Raw genomic sequence first — 16,818 nt, forward strand, 5'->3', positions numbered from 1 at the left:
TATGGATAAGATCTTTGTGTTCCCCCAGTACTGCTAAATGCTTCGAGTCGGTCGGTACCACTGGAATTCTTACATTCTTGGGACCTCCATGTATCTGACGTATCGGAGTCTCCTCAGTACTGGGACCTCCTCACTGAATCTTTGCCCAACTTGGGAGACTTCTCTGCTGCCCTACCATGCTTCCCCGCTCTCTAGTGAGATCTTAGGTAGCGAACCCGAGGAGGTTGCATCATAGTACTCCTCCCAGGCTCCTTATGGTTCCCAGTGTCAACAGGGCCCTTGAACGTACTCTCAGATGGCCACACCACCACCATCTTGGTTCACCACCCATGGCCATCACCACTACCATCTGTGCCCCCACCCCCTACTAGTAATATTTGATACCCTTGGGCTACATATTGCCACCATGCTTCTTGAGCTGCTAGCCCTACCTGAGAACCCTCAAGGTGCACCCCTTTGGCTGTGGCATCAAAAGCTTCAGAATCTCCAGAAGAAATTGTGGAGGAACAGAAGGGCAGTGTTGACTCTGAGGACCATATTCTCCTCCTCTGTGGATGAGGCTGTCATGCCTCCCCCACCGTCTCTGGCTGATGACTTTCACCTCTTCCAGGACCTAACGAAGAGAGTGGCGGACACTCTCCAAATACCACTAAAAGAAGTCAAGGACACTTGTCATTGTTTCCTTGATATACTCCACTTGTCCTCTATCTCAGATTGTCCTACCTATTTACAAGGCCATTCTGGACCTGGCAAGAACCATTTGGCAGATCCCATTGTTAGTGGCACCTACCTGCAAGTCGGCAGACCAAAAAAAACCCAAAAACAATGTCCCGGCAAAGGAGACTTGAGTTCTTCTCTCATCCTCCACCCAACTCCCTTGTGGTGGATGTTGTTAATTCCTGTAGCCGTCAAGACCAGATGAGGTCCACTGCATACAATAGAGATTAGAAGCATTGGGACCTTTTTGGGAGGAAGGCATATTCCTTGGCCATGCTTCAGTTTCGAATTGTCAATTACCAAGCCCTGACAGCAAAATATGACTAAGTAAATTATTCAAAACTGAACAATTTTATTGAGCAGCTGTCTGAGTCACACTGCAACCACTTTAAGGCCAATATTCAGGAGAGACAGTTAGTGGCAAAGATCATGCTACAATCTGCCCTTGACTCAGCAGACATAGCAGCCAGGTCCATCTCCACTGCAGTGTTGATGCAACTTGTGTCATGGCTCCATCTGTTGTGCTTCCCAAAGGAGGTACAGTTGACTGTCGAAGATCTTCCCTTTGAAGGCACTAAACTCTTCTCGGAAAAGACTGATGTCTTTCTTCACACCCTGAAGAATTCTCTGGCCACTCTTTGTTCACTGGGCATCTATACATTAGGACAAAAGAGGAAGTTTAGTCCATAGCTCCAGCTCAAACTAAGCACCTTCCAATACCCAGCTCAACGTTACTATGAGCCACAGAGGAAGAAAAATAAATTTTTGAGGTATAAACTATCTGGCCTGTAACCTTCCTCGTCCCAGCCATCCTCGTACATGTGCCAATTTTGACGTGTTGGTTGAGGTGTTGATAGACTACTTCTCCCCAACTTCTACAGCCGACCACCGCTATTGACCCATTTGGCCACCAGTTGATGGCATTCTGCAGCACCTGGGAATGCATAACATCAGACCAATGGTCCTAGATATCTTTTGCAATGGGTACTCTATCCATTTTACCTCCCTGCTCCCTTTGCAACAGCCTTCCCCATCCTCCTTCAGGGAGCCTTCTTACTACAGTTTGCTATGACAAGAGGTAGATCATCTCCTCCAGTTAGGAGCCATAGAACCACTACCTCAACATCTATGTGGCAAAGGGTCCTACTCTTGCTGTTTCCTAATACACAAGAGGAAGGGAGGATGAAGACTTGTATTAGAGCTCAGAGCTCTCAGCAAGTTTGTCCAAGCTCAAAAATTCAAGATGGTCGCTGTAGCAACAATCATTCCAGCACTGGAACAGGGAGACAGGTTTTTGGCCCTTAACCTTCAGGATGCCTACTTTCATATCTCAGTCCCGACTCTCAGATGATTTCTCAGACTCACTCTAGGACAAGATCACTACCAGCACCGAGTACTTACCTTTGGACTATCATCGACTCCAAGAGTATTTTCTAAGGTTCTCTCAGTAGTGGCCACACACTTACGCTCCTAAGAGATCCAGATTCACCCTTATCTGGATGATTGCCTCCTCAGAGCCCGGTCTCTCCAAGAGGCTTGCCGTGTCACCAAAGCTTCAATGCACTTGTTCGCAGAACTGGGCCTACAACTCAATGCCCAAAAATCAACCCTTGTTCCAGTGTAACATCTGGACTCGTCTAGACTCAGCCATCCACCAGTGGTGGATTGAGTGTGTTGAAGGTTTGAACTTCACACACTCTGGTCACCATGTCTGTGCCTTATTATGACATTTTGAAGCCGCTAACCCAATAGAATATAGGTCCTCAAAAGTCCGGTCCAACTCCATGGCCCCCAAATTGGTGGACAGCACAAAAGGACCATTTGACAAAAACACCAAGTGAGAGATCCATAGTCAATTACATTGGACAGTGACATCAATCCCTCCACAAGACCCCATCACCATCAGTACACATGAAGTGAAAGAGGGTTTAGCCACAATGAAGATAGGGAAGGTGGCTGGTGGAGATGAAGAAATTCCAGGGGGATATCATCAACTAGGTCCTGGGGGACTCCAATGGCTGGTAAAACTGTACACCAAAACTATGGAATCTGGAGGCATCCCAAAAGCCTGGCGGAAGGCAGTAATCATTGCCATACTCAAAACTGGGCAAGCTGACTGACAATCCCAGAAGATATAGGCTGATATCACTCCTGTGCACTACCTACAAACTCTTGGGACGTATCATCCTTGGGAGAATAAGTCCTCTGGTCGAGTCAGTGATCCTTGAAGAACAAGAGGGATTCTGGCCTAAACACAGTTGTTGCAACCAAGTTCTGGCCCTTGTTATGTACATCAAGGCTGGATTCCAGAGGAAATCTAAGAGCAGCGCAGCCTTTGTACCTGTCATTGGCTTATGACACGGTCTGAATTAAAGGCTTGTTGCTGAAGCCTAAGAGATCATCCCTTGCCGCAAAACACTGCGTTTGTTATGGACGATGGTGAGCAATAGGCGGCTACGTGTCTACTTGGGCAAGAAAGTCAGTTTGCCCTAGTTCCTCAACAAAAGACTGCCATCAGGTTCAGTACTTGTCAATACTTTTCAATGTTTACACAAGCAACATGCCTTCAATGAAGTCGTGCAGTTCTGCATATGCAGGTGATCTTGCTCTGGCAATGCAAGTAGCCACATTCAGTGACACTGAATCTACCTTGAATGGGGACCTAAACACCATGGAGGACTATTTCCAGAAATGGAGGCTCAAGCCAAATCCTCACCAAACAGTCACTGCATTTCATCTTGATAACAGGAACGCTAAGTGCACTCTGAAAGTGACCTCCTGTCGCAGCACTGTGTGACATGATGCATCTCTGACCTATCTTGGAGTGAAGCTAGATCACATGCTAACCTTCCACAACCATCTGAAGAAGGTATCTGTCAAGATAAAGACACGGGTCAACCCGGTCCAGAAACTGGCCAAGCACAAGCTGGGGTCATCAGTATCAGTGCTACGGACATCAGCGATGTCCCTTATGTACTCCATAGCTGAGTACTGTGTAATAGTATGGACCAGAAGTAGCCATGCTCTACTTGCTGATGTCTAATTGAACACTGCAATGCAGTGTATCACTGGAACCCTCAAGTCAATCCCAATACCTTGGCTACCAGTGCTGTTGCACGTTGCTCCTCCATCCATTCCCCGTGATGCCCACACCCCTTTGAGAATTCCAGAGGATCGTGGAAAACAAACATCTTCCCATCCACCAGGACCTTAACAATGTCCTTCACCACCGTTTGAAGTCTCATAAGCCCTTTTGGATGTACGCATCTAACCTTCAACAATGCAACTTCAACCCTGATGAAGCTTGGAAAGCCGAATGGAGTTTACAAGAAATTACAAATAAGCACCTTGTAAAAGACCTGACACAGAAGATCCCTGTCTTTGATCTTCCACGAAACTTATGGGCAACCCTAAAGCTCATCCACACAAACCATGGCAGATGTGGGTACTTGCTGTACAAAAGGAAAATTAAAGACTCTTCAGTGTGCAACTGTGGTCACCTAAAACAGACCATGGAACATATAACAACTCAATTCCCAATTCACAAATACAAAGGGGGCATCACAGCAAAATGCTGTGCTACATCTAGACGCAATTATCTGGCTTAACCATCTGAAAGTAAAATTATAGTTGTTGCTCTATATTTACGTCAGCCATACAAAGAAGACCTGGAATTACAGGCCAGAGCTCTGCTACCGCAACAAAGATTCCTGTCCCTGGCCACACTCAGAGACCATTCAAAGCAGCCCGCAAATATCAGCCAGACATTGCCTCCAACTCATGGGGCATATGGCAGCAAGTACAACAGTGATACCACATGCCAGAATCTACATGTGATGCCTCCGGATGTGGTTCATCTTTGTTTACAGACCAAACAGGGACTGACTAGACAAATCCCTGTCACTGCTACAGGATCAAGAACTCAGACTTGTGGAAAGACTCATCCAACATTTTCAAAAGGATCTCTTTCTTGCAACTCCCCTCCGCCCCATCATTGCTTCTCACCATCAATGCATTGCTCACAGGGTGGGGAGCACATCCAAACAACCTCATGACCCAAGTCAAGCAGTCACCCACAGAAATATCCCTTCACATCAACCTCCTCGAGCTAAGGGTGATCAGGAATGCCTGTGCCCACTTTCTCCCACTGATCAAAGGATCATACACAAGAGTCTTAACAGACAACATAGTCTGTATATGTACTACAGAAATAGACAATGGAGAGCCAGGTTGCCATCCCTCTGTGTGGAGGCAATGAGTCTGTGGAACTGGTGTATCTCCCATGACGTCACAGTGAGCAGCATACCTACTGGGTACACAAAACTCGATAGTGGGCAGTCTCAGTCGCAAATTCCCACACGACCATGAGTGGGAGCTAGACCCAATAGTACTTCATGATCTATTCCGGCAGTGGGGGACACCGACCACAAATCTGTTCGCCACTTCCCTGAACATGAAATGTTCATGCTACTACTCCAGAGCAGGGATAGGAGAGCATTCCCTGGGTGATGCTCTCCTCTTCCCTTGGGACAGGGACCTTCTCTATGCCTTTCCTCCTTTTCCCCTACTGCTGGAAGTCCTGCTGAAAATAAAGAGATGGATTGCTCCTACTTAGCTGAGACAGACCTGGTACACTTACCTGTCACAGCTTGCGACATGCCCACCGATTCCTCTCGCGGAACAGAGGTCATACCCTACATCCCAATCTGGGGATTCTCTGTCTCAAGGCAGGCTCCTTCTTGTTTCCAACTTCTAGAAAGCTCCTATTTGAAGGAGGTACAAGAGGTGTTGTTATACAATAGAAGGTACTCGACATGATGTACTTACCTGCAAAAATGATCCATGTTTCCCAACAAATCTCTCCGACAGCCACAACTCTTCCACATATTAACTGACCCTGAAAAGATCGGGGCTAACTCTAAGCTCTCTGAGACCACCTAGAGGCTTTAACAGCCTTCCACCAACCAGTAGAGGGATACTCTGCTATCACATCCGACCACTAAAAGGTTCCTCAAGGGTTTAGTAAACCTCTTCCCACAACTTTGACTTCCTACTCCTACATGGGACCTAAGCCTGTACTGAAAGGACTGATTAGGCCTCCCTTTGAACCCATGGCCACCTGTTCGCTTACATGCCTCTCAGTGAAAACAGCCTTCCTGATAGTAGTTATCTCAGCTAGGAGAACAAGAGAAATAGTGGCTCTTATGGCACGTCCCCCTATACGGTATTCTTTTGGGATAAGGTTGCACTCAGACCACTTCTGAAATTCACTCCTAAGGTAACCTCCTCCCTGTTTCACATGAACCAATTGATTCACCTTCCAACCTTTTACCCCAAACCTCACTGAGACAACAGGGAGGCTATATTATACACTCTAGATGTCAGGAGAGTCCTAGCTTTCTACCTGGATAGGATGAAGGTTTTCAAGATGTCACCATGGCTTTTCCTCTCCATTTCAGAAAGATCCAAGGGCTCAGCAATCAATATCCGCCCAAAAACTCTCCAAGTACATAATACAATGTCACCAAGTTCGCAATATACCTCCTCTAGACACTGTTCATACACACTCCACAAAGTCGATCTCCTCCTCCTCCTCTTCTTACATCGCCTTCTTCAAGAATGTCTCTATCTCAGAGATCAATAGAGTGACGACATGGACGTCAGTTTACACTTTCACAGAACATTATGTGATCACTGGGAGCTCTGCCTCCGATGCCAGCTTTGGCTCCACAGTACTGTCATCTGTAACTGACCAGACTTCAAAGTCACAGCCCTCCAGTGAGGATACTACTTGGGAGTCACCTACAGTGGAGCACCCATAGGGACACTACTTGAAGAAGAAATTACTCACCTTGTGCAGTAATGAAGGTTCTTCGAGATGTGTCCCTATGGGTGCTCCACAACCGACCCTCCTCCCTTCTACTTCAGAGTCTTGTCAATGACTTTGTGGTAGAGAAGGAACTAGGGGGGTTAGGCCATGCGCACTGGCTAGTCTTGTGGTGGGGCATGAGGACAGAAAATGCATGTGCGGGCCCAACAGATACTGCTACCAGAGTTCTCTGATCAGCAGCGCAGGGATGCAAGCACACATACAGTGGAGCACTCATAGGAACACATATCTGAAAGAACCATTGTTACTGCACAAGGTGAGTAACTTATCGTGAAAAGTGCTATAGAAAACTGTAACATAGAAATTGTTCTAATTTTGTTTTTGAAGATGAAATAATTAGATATCTACGGAAAAATTACCATACAAATTTGTTTGTAGAGCTGCTGTAGTATATTGTAGTTTCCCCTTTTAAAACATGTCTACCCTCTTCAAACTAGTCTAAGTGTTGACTGCCTTAATAATATTCTTATTGCTGTTTTTATACATACATGAAGTTTTTAAAAAAATAAAGCTTTTCTTAAAATTTCCAGTTACATAATAATAATAGCTCTTCTGTTTGTGATTTTCATCAATAGATCAAAGGAGGGTAAGTATCATTATCCCCATTTTGCAGATGGGGGAAACTGAGATGTGAGGAACTGAGGTGACTTGCCCAAGTTAACACGCAGGCCAGTGGCAGAGCCACGACTAGAACTCAGGTCTCCTGAGTCCCCATCTAGTACTCCAATTGCTCAGACATATTTAGAATTTATAGTCTTGTGATCATTCACTTTATACTTGTACCATAATTTGCCTACAGTTAAATGTGGATTTATTCTCTTTAAAAAGATAAATAGTATTGTGTAAATAAACAAAAGAATATAATCCACATTAAATTACACCGGGGTGCTCAAAGCAGTCTCTGCAGGCTTTGTTTAATCTGCACTCTTTCAAAATTCACTGCTTTGTTTTTAATAGAGCAGCTTGCCAGCAACCAGTGGGAACATGTAATACAAGATCTTAATGTACATTGCACTGTGATCACTGTCATTGTCTCCAGTTGCTGGTGGCTGCTTCGATATGGTATGTTGATACCACAACTGTAGTGTCTGTGTACTGGCATTTTCCTTATTAGATGAGGTTGAGCAAATATGGACACTTTTACTTGATAATCTTTCTTTAAAATATTTTTTTTTACCTGAACTCCATATATGAATCAAACATAGTCAGCTTTCAGTACTTAACCATGAAAATCACTTTAGTTTGATGTCCCCAACTTGCTATATTTATTACTGGATCATTACTCTTTCAAACAAATAAAAAACCCAGTACTTGTAAAGTGCAAAACTAGTCACTCTAATAAGAGTGATATAGGTTTATGATCCAGTCTGAAAGCTTGGAATCCAGCATTTCAAATGGTATCAGCATTAGTTTCTAACTCCAGCCATTTATGGGATTGATTTCTAAAAATGTCAAACTTCAAGCATGGGGAGAGTGGGGAAAACAAGATGGGAATTGTATTCACACTGTATTTTTCTCTTTCCTCTCATTTTACAACGGTGGATTAAGGAACAAACAGCATTATAATGTCAACAACTGGAAGCAAGGAGACTAGCACTTTGTCCTGTAGATTCAGACTCTGTCCTAAGAACAGACTTTCCAGTTTGCTCCCTTTATTAACAGGGCCTTCCTTCTTGCAGTGATCTCAGTTAGGAGAGTGGGTGAGCATAAATGCTTGTAATCTGCCTGCCATATCTGCAAATCTTTGTGGAAAGGTGGTTTTTAAGCATTTTTGTTGTCACAATAAGAGAGCTTCTCATGTGGGGTACTGTTTGCTGCATTCATTGTCTCTTCTCTAATCCACTGTTGTAGAATGGGAAAAGAAGACAAAAAGACAAACAATTCCTGGTAAGAAATCCTCTCTCTAAGATCTGACAACTCCTTCCCCACATTTTTCTTCTCCTCTGACAGCCCTCATGAACCCTTCCCTTGCTAAGTTAGGTAACTGGCAGTCATTCCATTCTGATTTTCAAGGGTGTTTTATGCCTCTGCCTGGAACCAGTAGGTTTTGGGCTCTATTAAAATTACAAGGTAGATTTAAATGCATTTAAAAAACAAAACAGATTAGGATTTTGGTGTAATTGAGGAGTCCTCATTTTAAAGAGTGTCTTCTGGAGTTAGCAGTAGTGAATTGTTCTTTAAATAATAACAGATGTAGGCTGTCCTGTGGAGCTGAGGGAGAAAGGAGAATTTAATTCTTCGTTTAATGTACTCTGGCAAAGCTCTTGTTTCTCCAGAATAATAATGGTAAATTTTAGCCTGTTCAAGCAGAGATTATTACAAAAACAGCTGTAGATTAATTTCTTTTCATCAGAGGTACCATATGGGTAGGTCTGCAAAATGACATCCTCCGTTTATCCACAAAATATGTGTAGCACAAGCAGCAGCAATACAAATTTTCCTACCAGTGGGCCTCAATGTTGGAGAGAGAGCTCAGGGTTAACGAGGCTTTAAGATATTATTAATTATGATGGGGATGCATGTCTACTGAGAACTAGGTAAGATAAGTAAGGGCATATCTACATGGAAAAGTTATACCAGTGTAAAGTAAACTCTGAATTTAAACTGCAATTGATATACTGATACTACTCCCAGTATAGACACACTTACTCTGGAATCAGAGTGGCTTTTTTGATTTAGAATATGTTGCTTTGGAAGGTGGTGATACTCTTTCAGAAACTGCTTACCAGGTCTGGATTTGAAGGGGTAAATAGGAGAAAGGTGCTTAAAACTATTATCCAGAGCTTAAATTTATCAGTTACTCTAATTTACCTGCCAGAGATAGATAGAGAAGGGAGAGCCATCAATGGCAACAATTGCTCCAGTGTTTGGATGAGTCTGTAGTTTGCAGTGTCAGAGTGGAACTGACATTTACTGTGTTTTCACTGTTGACAAGGTTCTAAATAGCAACAGATCATTTTATTGTCGGTGTCAGTGTGCTACTGCCATGAGCATCAGCAGAGATAGTGAAATAGTTTTCAAACTCAGGAAGACGATGCTGCATTGACTTACATTCCAAATGTCAAGTGAAATATCTTTGCGACTACAGAGGCTAAACATTTCACTTTTTTTAGCTGAAAACTTACTCTACATAAATTGATGGCTTTTGGCCCTTTCACTAGCCAGTGGACTTTTCCCATTTTCCAGTGATGGGTGGCTGAGTATATTTTTTCCAAGACCTGCAATTACCAACCTGTAAACTGTTTCATACCCACCAAAGAAGGAAGACTTGATGGTGACCGGGGTTTTTACCCTTTTTTGATGCTTTGTTTTATGGGGGTTTTTTTTGTTGTTTTTGTTTTTTTTTAAAAAGCCTGAAACACTTTCCCCCAAACTTTTATTAAAAATGACAAGACTGTGCATGTATATAAAACATGTTTATTTTTTATTGAGAAAAGCATCAGGTTTTCTTGGTCTTAGATTTTGTAAAAATAAACTCTTACAAAACCCCAACTTTTTTGTTTTTTTTCTGTATGTTCTATATGGTTCGCTCCATGTGTTTACTAAACAAAAACATTTTGCTTGGTTTTGTGTTTTACGTTAGAAATTCAGATCTGGCCACTCTGCTTTTCCTGGGGGACTGATTGACTGAAGAGCTAGTATATTTATCACATACCACTGGTAACAAAATAGTGAAACCTGAATGAGACTGTTTAAAGATTTGTTTTTAACACAAGTTTCACAAAACCATACGATAGCTCAATGGAAAAAAACACTTTGATAATTATTAATTGCCCTCTCCTTTGAGTTAAGGGCTGAGAAAGCTCAAAGTTTCTATGATTTAAAAAAAAAAACAAAAAAAAACCAATCCTGTGTGGGGTTGTAATATTGCTTGACACTTTGTCATAACTACTGCACTTTGCCCTATGTCCAAAAGGCCAGAGTCTCATCGCTTCTGTTGTCACACTTGTTCCTGATTTGGCCACTGGGTAGTGTTGAAAAGAGAGGCCTGGACATGTCTTCATCTAGCAGCTAGTGTCTGATAACACTGACTGTAATGTTCTTAGCCTCAGACAGTTTGGAGAGTAGGAGTTCCAGTGTCTCTTACTTCTCCTGTGTATTCTCTACCCTGAAAAATCTAAATACATTTTCATTAATTCTTGGGTTATAATGTTGGTTTAAATTCTTCAGCAAACCTTAGAAAAAGCTAACCTTTAATAGCTATTTTGATATCTCTTACTTGGTAGGACATTGGCATGTACTCACTAAAATAGGAGACTGAGAACTATAGTTCTGAGTATTAGTAAAGGGTGTGTGTGTGTGTGTGTGTGTGTGTGTGTGTGTGTGTGTGAAATGACAGATATTTCTCATTTTAAGAAATATTACACTATACAATATGAATTTACATTTTTATAGAATTAATCCTCATAGTTTTGTTTCATTGTGAAATACTTTTGTTTTAGGATACTAAATTTGCTTTATTCCACTTGAGAGAGAACATCTATGTTAAAAGGATTTATAATTATTCTTTCCTTCTTGAATTAGAAAATTTCACTTGCTAAATACAGACTTTGTATAATTTGAGTCTTTTTTAAAAAGACTTGAATAGTGCACACTTTCTGTATATCTAATAATAGGGTAGCTGATGTTCTTGTACATATTTACTGGTCTGATTTTCAGAGAAAATAATTAAAACGTATATAAGAAGGTGTTTGCAAAGATCTGTATCCAGTAATTACTGTAGCAGAAGTGTCAGCAACTGCTGCTGAGAGAATTTTATTTATTTATTTAACTCTTTGGTGCTGGAAATCCTGATATACAGTGCCTCGGGTTAATATGTTTTATTTTCATGAAATCTTGAATCCCTATCCCTCCCTCCCCCCCCCCCCCCCCCCCCCCCCCCACACACACACTCTCACTCACTCTATACTACATATTTTTTTCTGGAAATCTTGATTTTACTTGCTCAGTACTTACCTATACTGGGAACTTCATCATTTCTTCAGTCTGAAGATGTATGAAACTAGGAGACTAGTCTACTACAGAGATGGGATGTTGATATAAGAGTGATGTTGGTGTCTTTTGTTTAAAGTTTTTACATTTATTTGGGTAATTCTTCAACAATTGGAATATTTGTTTCATTAACTCAGGTTAATACAAACTATTTTTTTGTTCTACAGTCCATGCAGTGACACTGTTTCTAAATATCTTTGGATGTTTGGCCTGGTTTTGTGTTGATCCTGGACGAGGGGTTGATTTTGGATTGAGTATCCTCTGGTTCTTGCTTTTTACTCCTTGTTCATTTGTCTGCTGGTACAGACCACTTTATGGAGCCTTCAGGTAACGCCAATCTGGTTTTGAATGTTTTTAATGCACATTATGCATTTTGAAATGTGTTCATTTTTAAATAGAGCTTTATTCAACTTAGTTTGACATATTAACCTAAATTATTATTATTAATTGTCGGAAGAGGCAAGTAGTATTTTTTTTGTCACATTAACTCACTTGCTGCAGCCAAAGCATAAATTGATGATGAAAGGCTAGCTTAGGAAACTAATAATTATGAATGGCATTTAAAAAAAATGTAGATAGCAATTACTACCATAGAACTGATATTTGTAGAGAATATATGATGTACTGTGTTCGCTGGACTTTAATTATCAATAAAATTCTCACCAAGCTTCCGTCCTATCACCTCTAAAATCACCATCAGTTCTGAATAAGGGTAGTATTTAAACATGTGAAGTGCTGACTAAACTTGAAGTTTCTAATGAGCTTATAAAATACATTTAAGTATTCATACATTGACAAGTGAACTGCCATTGCACATTTGTAACAACGTGAGATGTTACTAGAAATATTAAGTGCAACTTATTTATTTTTCATCCTAATATATTGATTCATTCAGTAAAGCATATACAGTGAATATCATTTTATGGTATTAGAATTGCAGTGGTAACTCTTACTTGTTGTGGTTAATTGACAAAAAGAATGCATCAGTGTGCAAATCCATAGTCATGATTGATGTACATTAATCAAATTAAATTAGAGTTCTCGATTTCTTAAAAGATAAAATCTTACTCCCTAATGTGATATAGTAAATTAATAAATAACCTAACTGAGTCATGTCTTTCAAAAAATAGTGTCATAGTTAAATATTTTGGAGCTCTGCATATAACTAAACTGTGTATGTGAAATGAACTTTTTTGAGTTTGGATTATACTTGAGAGCTTATCAATGGATTTAATTTGAACTTTGATCAATACTGTTTTAAATCCTAATATAAAAAGAAATGCTATAGCAAATGATTGCTAATGGGTAAAGATTTTGATACCTTGATTATATATACAAGATTCTCTTGAGGGCTCAAATGGTCTGTGGGATTTTCCTTTTATTTTTCTAAAAAATAGTAAAGTGGCCAAAGGAAAAATATAAAGTTTAAATAACCTTCATAGCTCTCATGCTTCGTTCCTTTTTTCCCTGTCATATACATGAATAAGGAGCATTTACTATCACAGTTACATTCCTAACTCTAAATGTTCACGATTAAATTTTTTCAGCGGTCCCTGTCCAACAAGCCGTGAATTACCTTGTTCTCAGCAAGTACACCTTGGTCTAAGGGCTGGTCTGCACACAAACTTGCACTGAAATAACTAAATTAGTTTTAATTCACACAGTTTGTATTGATGCAAGTCTGTGAGTGGGCATGTATTCTGAAATTCTTGAGTGCTTACCCTATTCATTGTCCTAATGAAGCATTATATTTTTATTGACTTTAAAATTCTCTTCTCTCTCAGGCCTATATTTCAATAACTTAGACAGCTGCCATGTTCTGTATATTTTCCTTTTAACCAACAGCATAGCTTTCAATATATGCTGTGCAAGGGATGATGTGATTAACTAAAAAGCTAAGTTAGCTGCAAATTTAGATTGATTAACAGTGAACCCATGATATTGTATATAATCGGTTGTAGAGGATAGGGGAGTGCTGGGGAGCCTAAAACATAGCGTTGGGGATCCCAAGGGCTTGAGACCACCTGGTGATTAGAAAACCAGTATGCTTTGGAGCTGGGGGCCAGAACTTCCTGCTTCTGAGCCAGCATGCCCACGCTCTCCAGGGTGAGGCTTATGGAGGGTGATCTGCACTGAACAGGAGGAAGACATGGAGAGAGTGGTGGATAGTATCAGGCTTCCCACCTCCCAGCTTCCTCCCAAATTTGTACACTACTCTGGGCTACAGCTCAGTGTACAAATTTGTACACTACTCATAGCTACAGCTCTGCTTCCCTCTGCCTCCTTTGCCACCTAGCAGAGCCAAGAACAAACTTATTTCTTTTACGTTTTAAAATTGTTGGTTCTGGACATGAGCTCTCACTGATGTTTAATGTTCCTCTCTCCTATTCCCCCTACTTCAGCACAAAAAAAAAGGTGAAATTTTTTAAGGGCAGCTTATCTCAGGCATGTCTTGTCCTAATAGTTTTAACTTTGCTCTACCCTGAGTCCTGAACTGGCATACCAGTTTTCAAGATGATCTGACTGCAGATCTGGATTTTAGAGAAGTTTGGAAATTGGACTTTAAACAGAAACCCTATTTCAGCTTTAATTTTGGAGTCACAGTCACTTCTTTGTAATGCAATTGACTCATTTGGTACCACACATCCTTGTAAGCCAGGATATTATTTCTGGTTCAAGTTCCATTCACAGGGCTAATACCCAATCTCATACTGAAATGTAAACTATGAAGTGTTGTGAGAAAAGGCACTGTAGCTTTTTCAAAGATACTACTCTTCTTAGATGCATCGTTGGTCTTAAGGGCATGGAATCCATGTGATTGCATTGGGCTCCCATTTATTACTTAGAGGTGGTCTACACTGCAGACTTAGGTCAGCTTAACTACATCGTTCAGGGCTATGAAAAATTTCCTGCCCTGTGTGATGTAATTAAGCTGACCTAAGCCTGGTATGCCACCTCTCAAGGAGGTGGATTTACTGCAGGGATGGAAGAACCCTTTCCACCATGGTAGTGTCTACACTGCAACGCAACAGCAGCTCATCTGCAGGTATGCCTTTGTAGTGTTTTTAATATAGACATTAGTGTCTGTCTTTTTCCTGCTTAAGCAGGAAGTCTGCCTGGGAACCAAGAATAGACATTGGTGTTTGCCTCACCTCTGCTGCTTTGAGGAAAGGAAGTTACACTTCTGCTGCTGAGCAGCTCCTGCTGAGTCTTTTGTATTCAGTCTCCTTCCTTCTCTGCCTTGTACTCTATGCAAGTGAATGTGTTTTGTTAACCAGTGTGAAGTCAGAGGTGGCCAGGGCTGGCATGCACCTTTTCCTCTTGAACATACCAGGAAAGGAGTAGGAAAAGAGGTAAATAAGATGAATTGGAGTGATATTGGTATATGGAGCTCAAAAGAACCTGAAAGGAATTCAGAAGAAAGCAATAAAAATGATTAGGAACTTAAGGAACTGACTTATGAGGAAGGATTAAAAGAATTAAACGTATAGTGTTTGTCTAATGACAAATGGGGTGAACATAAGTCTACAGATACTTGAAGGGTGTAAACACACCAAGGATGAAGAATTACTTATTGTGGTACATAAGAGAATAACTAAGAAAAATGGGAAGGAAGCTTAGAAAGGGAAAATATTTGCAAGACAGATGTATTTGGCTGTGGAATAGTTTTTCCAGGGAAGCAGTGGAAAACCCATTGCTTGCGCCTCTTAAAACTAGACTGGAGGGGAGAAAAAACAATTTTTTTGTTAAGGAAAGGGAATACATGGTAGGTTTTTGTTTTGTTTTCCCCTTCTCTGTCTTTGGTGATACAAATTCCTCTAGCTTCCACAACCTCTAGATAGTTCAGCCAGAAAATATTACCTATGCAGTCTTTCAGAACTAGGTCGTTGTCTTTTGGTCATGTTTTTAGTCCCTCTTTTCAGATAGTGTATATAAACTGGTTGTAAAATATAAAATATATGAGAATTTTTTGCTGCTAAATGACTCAACCAGTGTGGGTGAAAATATAACTGTAGAAATGTATTGTGGTTCTGTGTATATTATGTCTTACTGACTCCATGTCAGATGTTCTCAATTTAGAAGTAAAAGGTGTGGGATTTTTTTCCCCTAACTACCAACCTTGCAAATTTCAATCAGAGTTGATCAGAGTTTCTTTCTTATGCATTATCCCCACAATTATTCCCTCAGAGACACCAATGGAGCCCCACTGCATTCTGTGAGTTTGCACAGGTGTAAGTGAAAGGAAATTGGTAAACAATTCTGTTGAAGATGCATGCAGAGGAAGGAATAGATTCTAATTTTCCCTCTCAGAGCTTTGTTGACTGTGCAATACTTATGGAGGCAAAACCAGTAAAGGCTTATTTTTGTCACTGTAAACAGAAATCTCAGGGTAAGTCTACACTTATGGCAGCGTGTAGAGTACAGACGCTGCACGCCCAGCTAGGATGAAGATATATGTAGCAATGTAGATGATGAGGCACTGCTTAGGCAAGTAGAATACAGACATGCCAGAATCCCAGGGTATGTACCAGCCATGGCTGTCTACACTCCAAGCAGAGCCTTCCACATCTACACTGCTATTTTTAGCCTGCCTTTTACTGTGGCATGTAGTTACATGTACCCTGCACGCCGTTGCAAGTGGAGCTAAGGCCAAAAGATGGAAGGTAATCTGAAGGTTGAAGGCAATTTGTGTGGAAATGATCATGAAATGATAGATTTCATGATTCTAAAGAGAGGAAGGGGTGACAGCAACAGCATAAGGACAATGAATTTAAAAAAATCAGACTTTAATGAATGCAGAGAACTGGAAGGTAAGGTCCCAGGGGAAGAAAATCTAAGGGCAAAAGGAGTTTAGGAGAGTTGGCAGTTTCTAAAGGAGACAATATTAAAGGCATAACTGCAAACTATCCCAATGCAAAGGAAAGATAGGAAGAATAGTAAGAGGCCAATATGATTCCATCGGGATCTCTTTAATGACCGAAAAATCAAAAAGGGATCCTATAAAAAGTGGAAAAATTAACAAATTGCCAAGGATGAGTACAAAAGAGTAGCACAAGCATGTAGGCACAAAAATTAGAAAGGCTAAGGCACAAAATGACTTACACCTAGGAAGGGATATAAAAGGCATTAAAAAGGTTCTATAAATATTTTAGGAGAAAGAGGAATTTGGAGGCATGAGAGCTAATAATCAAGAATGCTGAGGTATTTAATGTCTACCT

At 40.9% G+C, this 16,818-nt stretch overlaps 1 protein-coding gene across 3 annotated transcripts in view; it reads left to right on the forward strand.

Annotated features, from left to right (window-relative positions):
* SCAMP1 (secretory carrier membrane protein 1) overlaps positions 1 to 16,818 on the forward strand; it is a 77,579-nt gene that overhangs the window by 39,297 nt on the left and 21,464 nt on the right. For all 3 annotated transcript variants that reach the window (XM_067568495.1, XM_067568496.1, XM_067568497.1), the window contains one exon: positions 11,767 to 11,926. In XM_067568495.1, coding sequence (XP_067424596.1) covers positions 11,767 to 11,926 — 160 coding nt within the window. The remainder of the gene's footprint in view (positions 1 to 11,766; positions 11,927 to 16,818) is intronic.

Source organism: Emydura macquarii, unplaced genomic scaffold, assembly GCF_026122565.2.
Source record: "Emydura macquarii macquarii isolate MOO-44397 ecotype Brisbane River unplaced genomic scaffold, CSIRO-AGI_Emac_v2 contig_2897, whole genome shotgun sequence".
Taxonomy (NCBI): domain Eukaryota; kingdom Metazoa; phylum Chordata; order Testudines; family Chelidae; genus Emydura; species Emydura macquarii.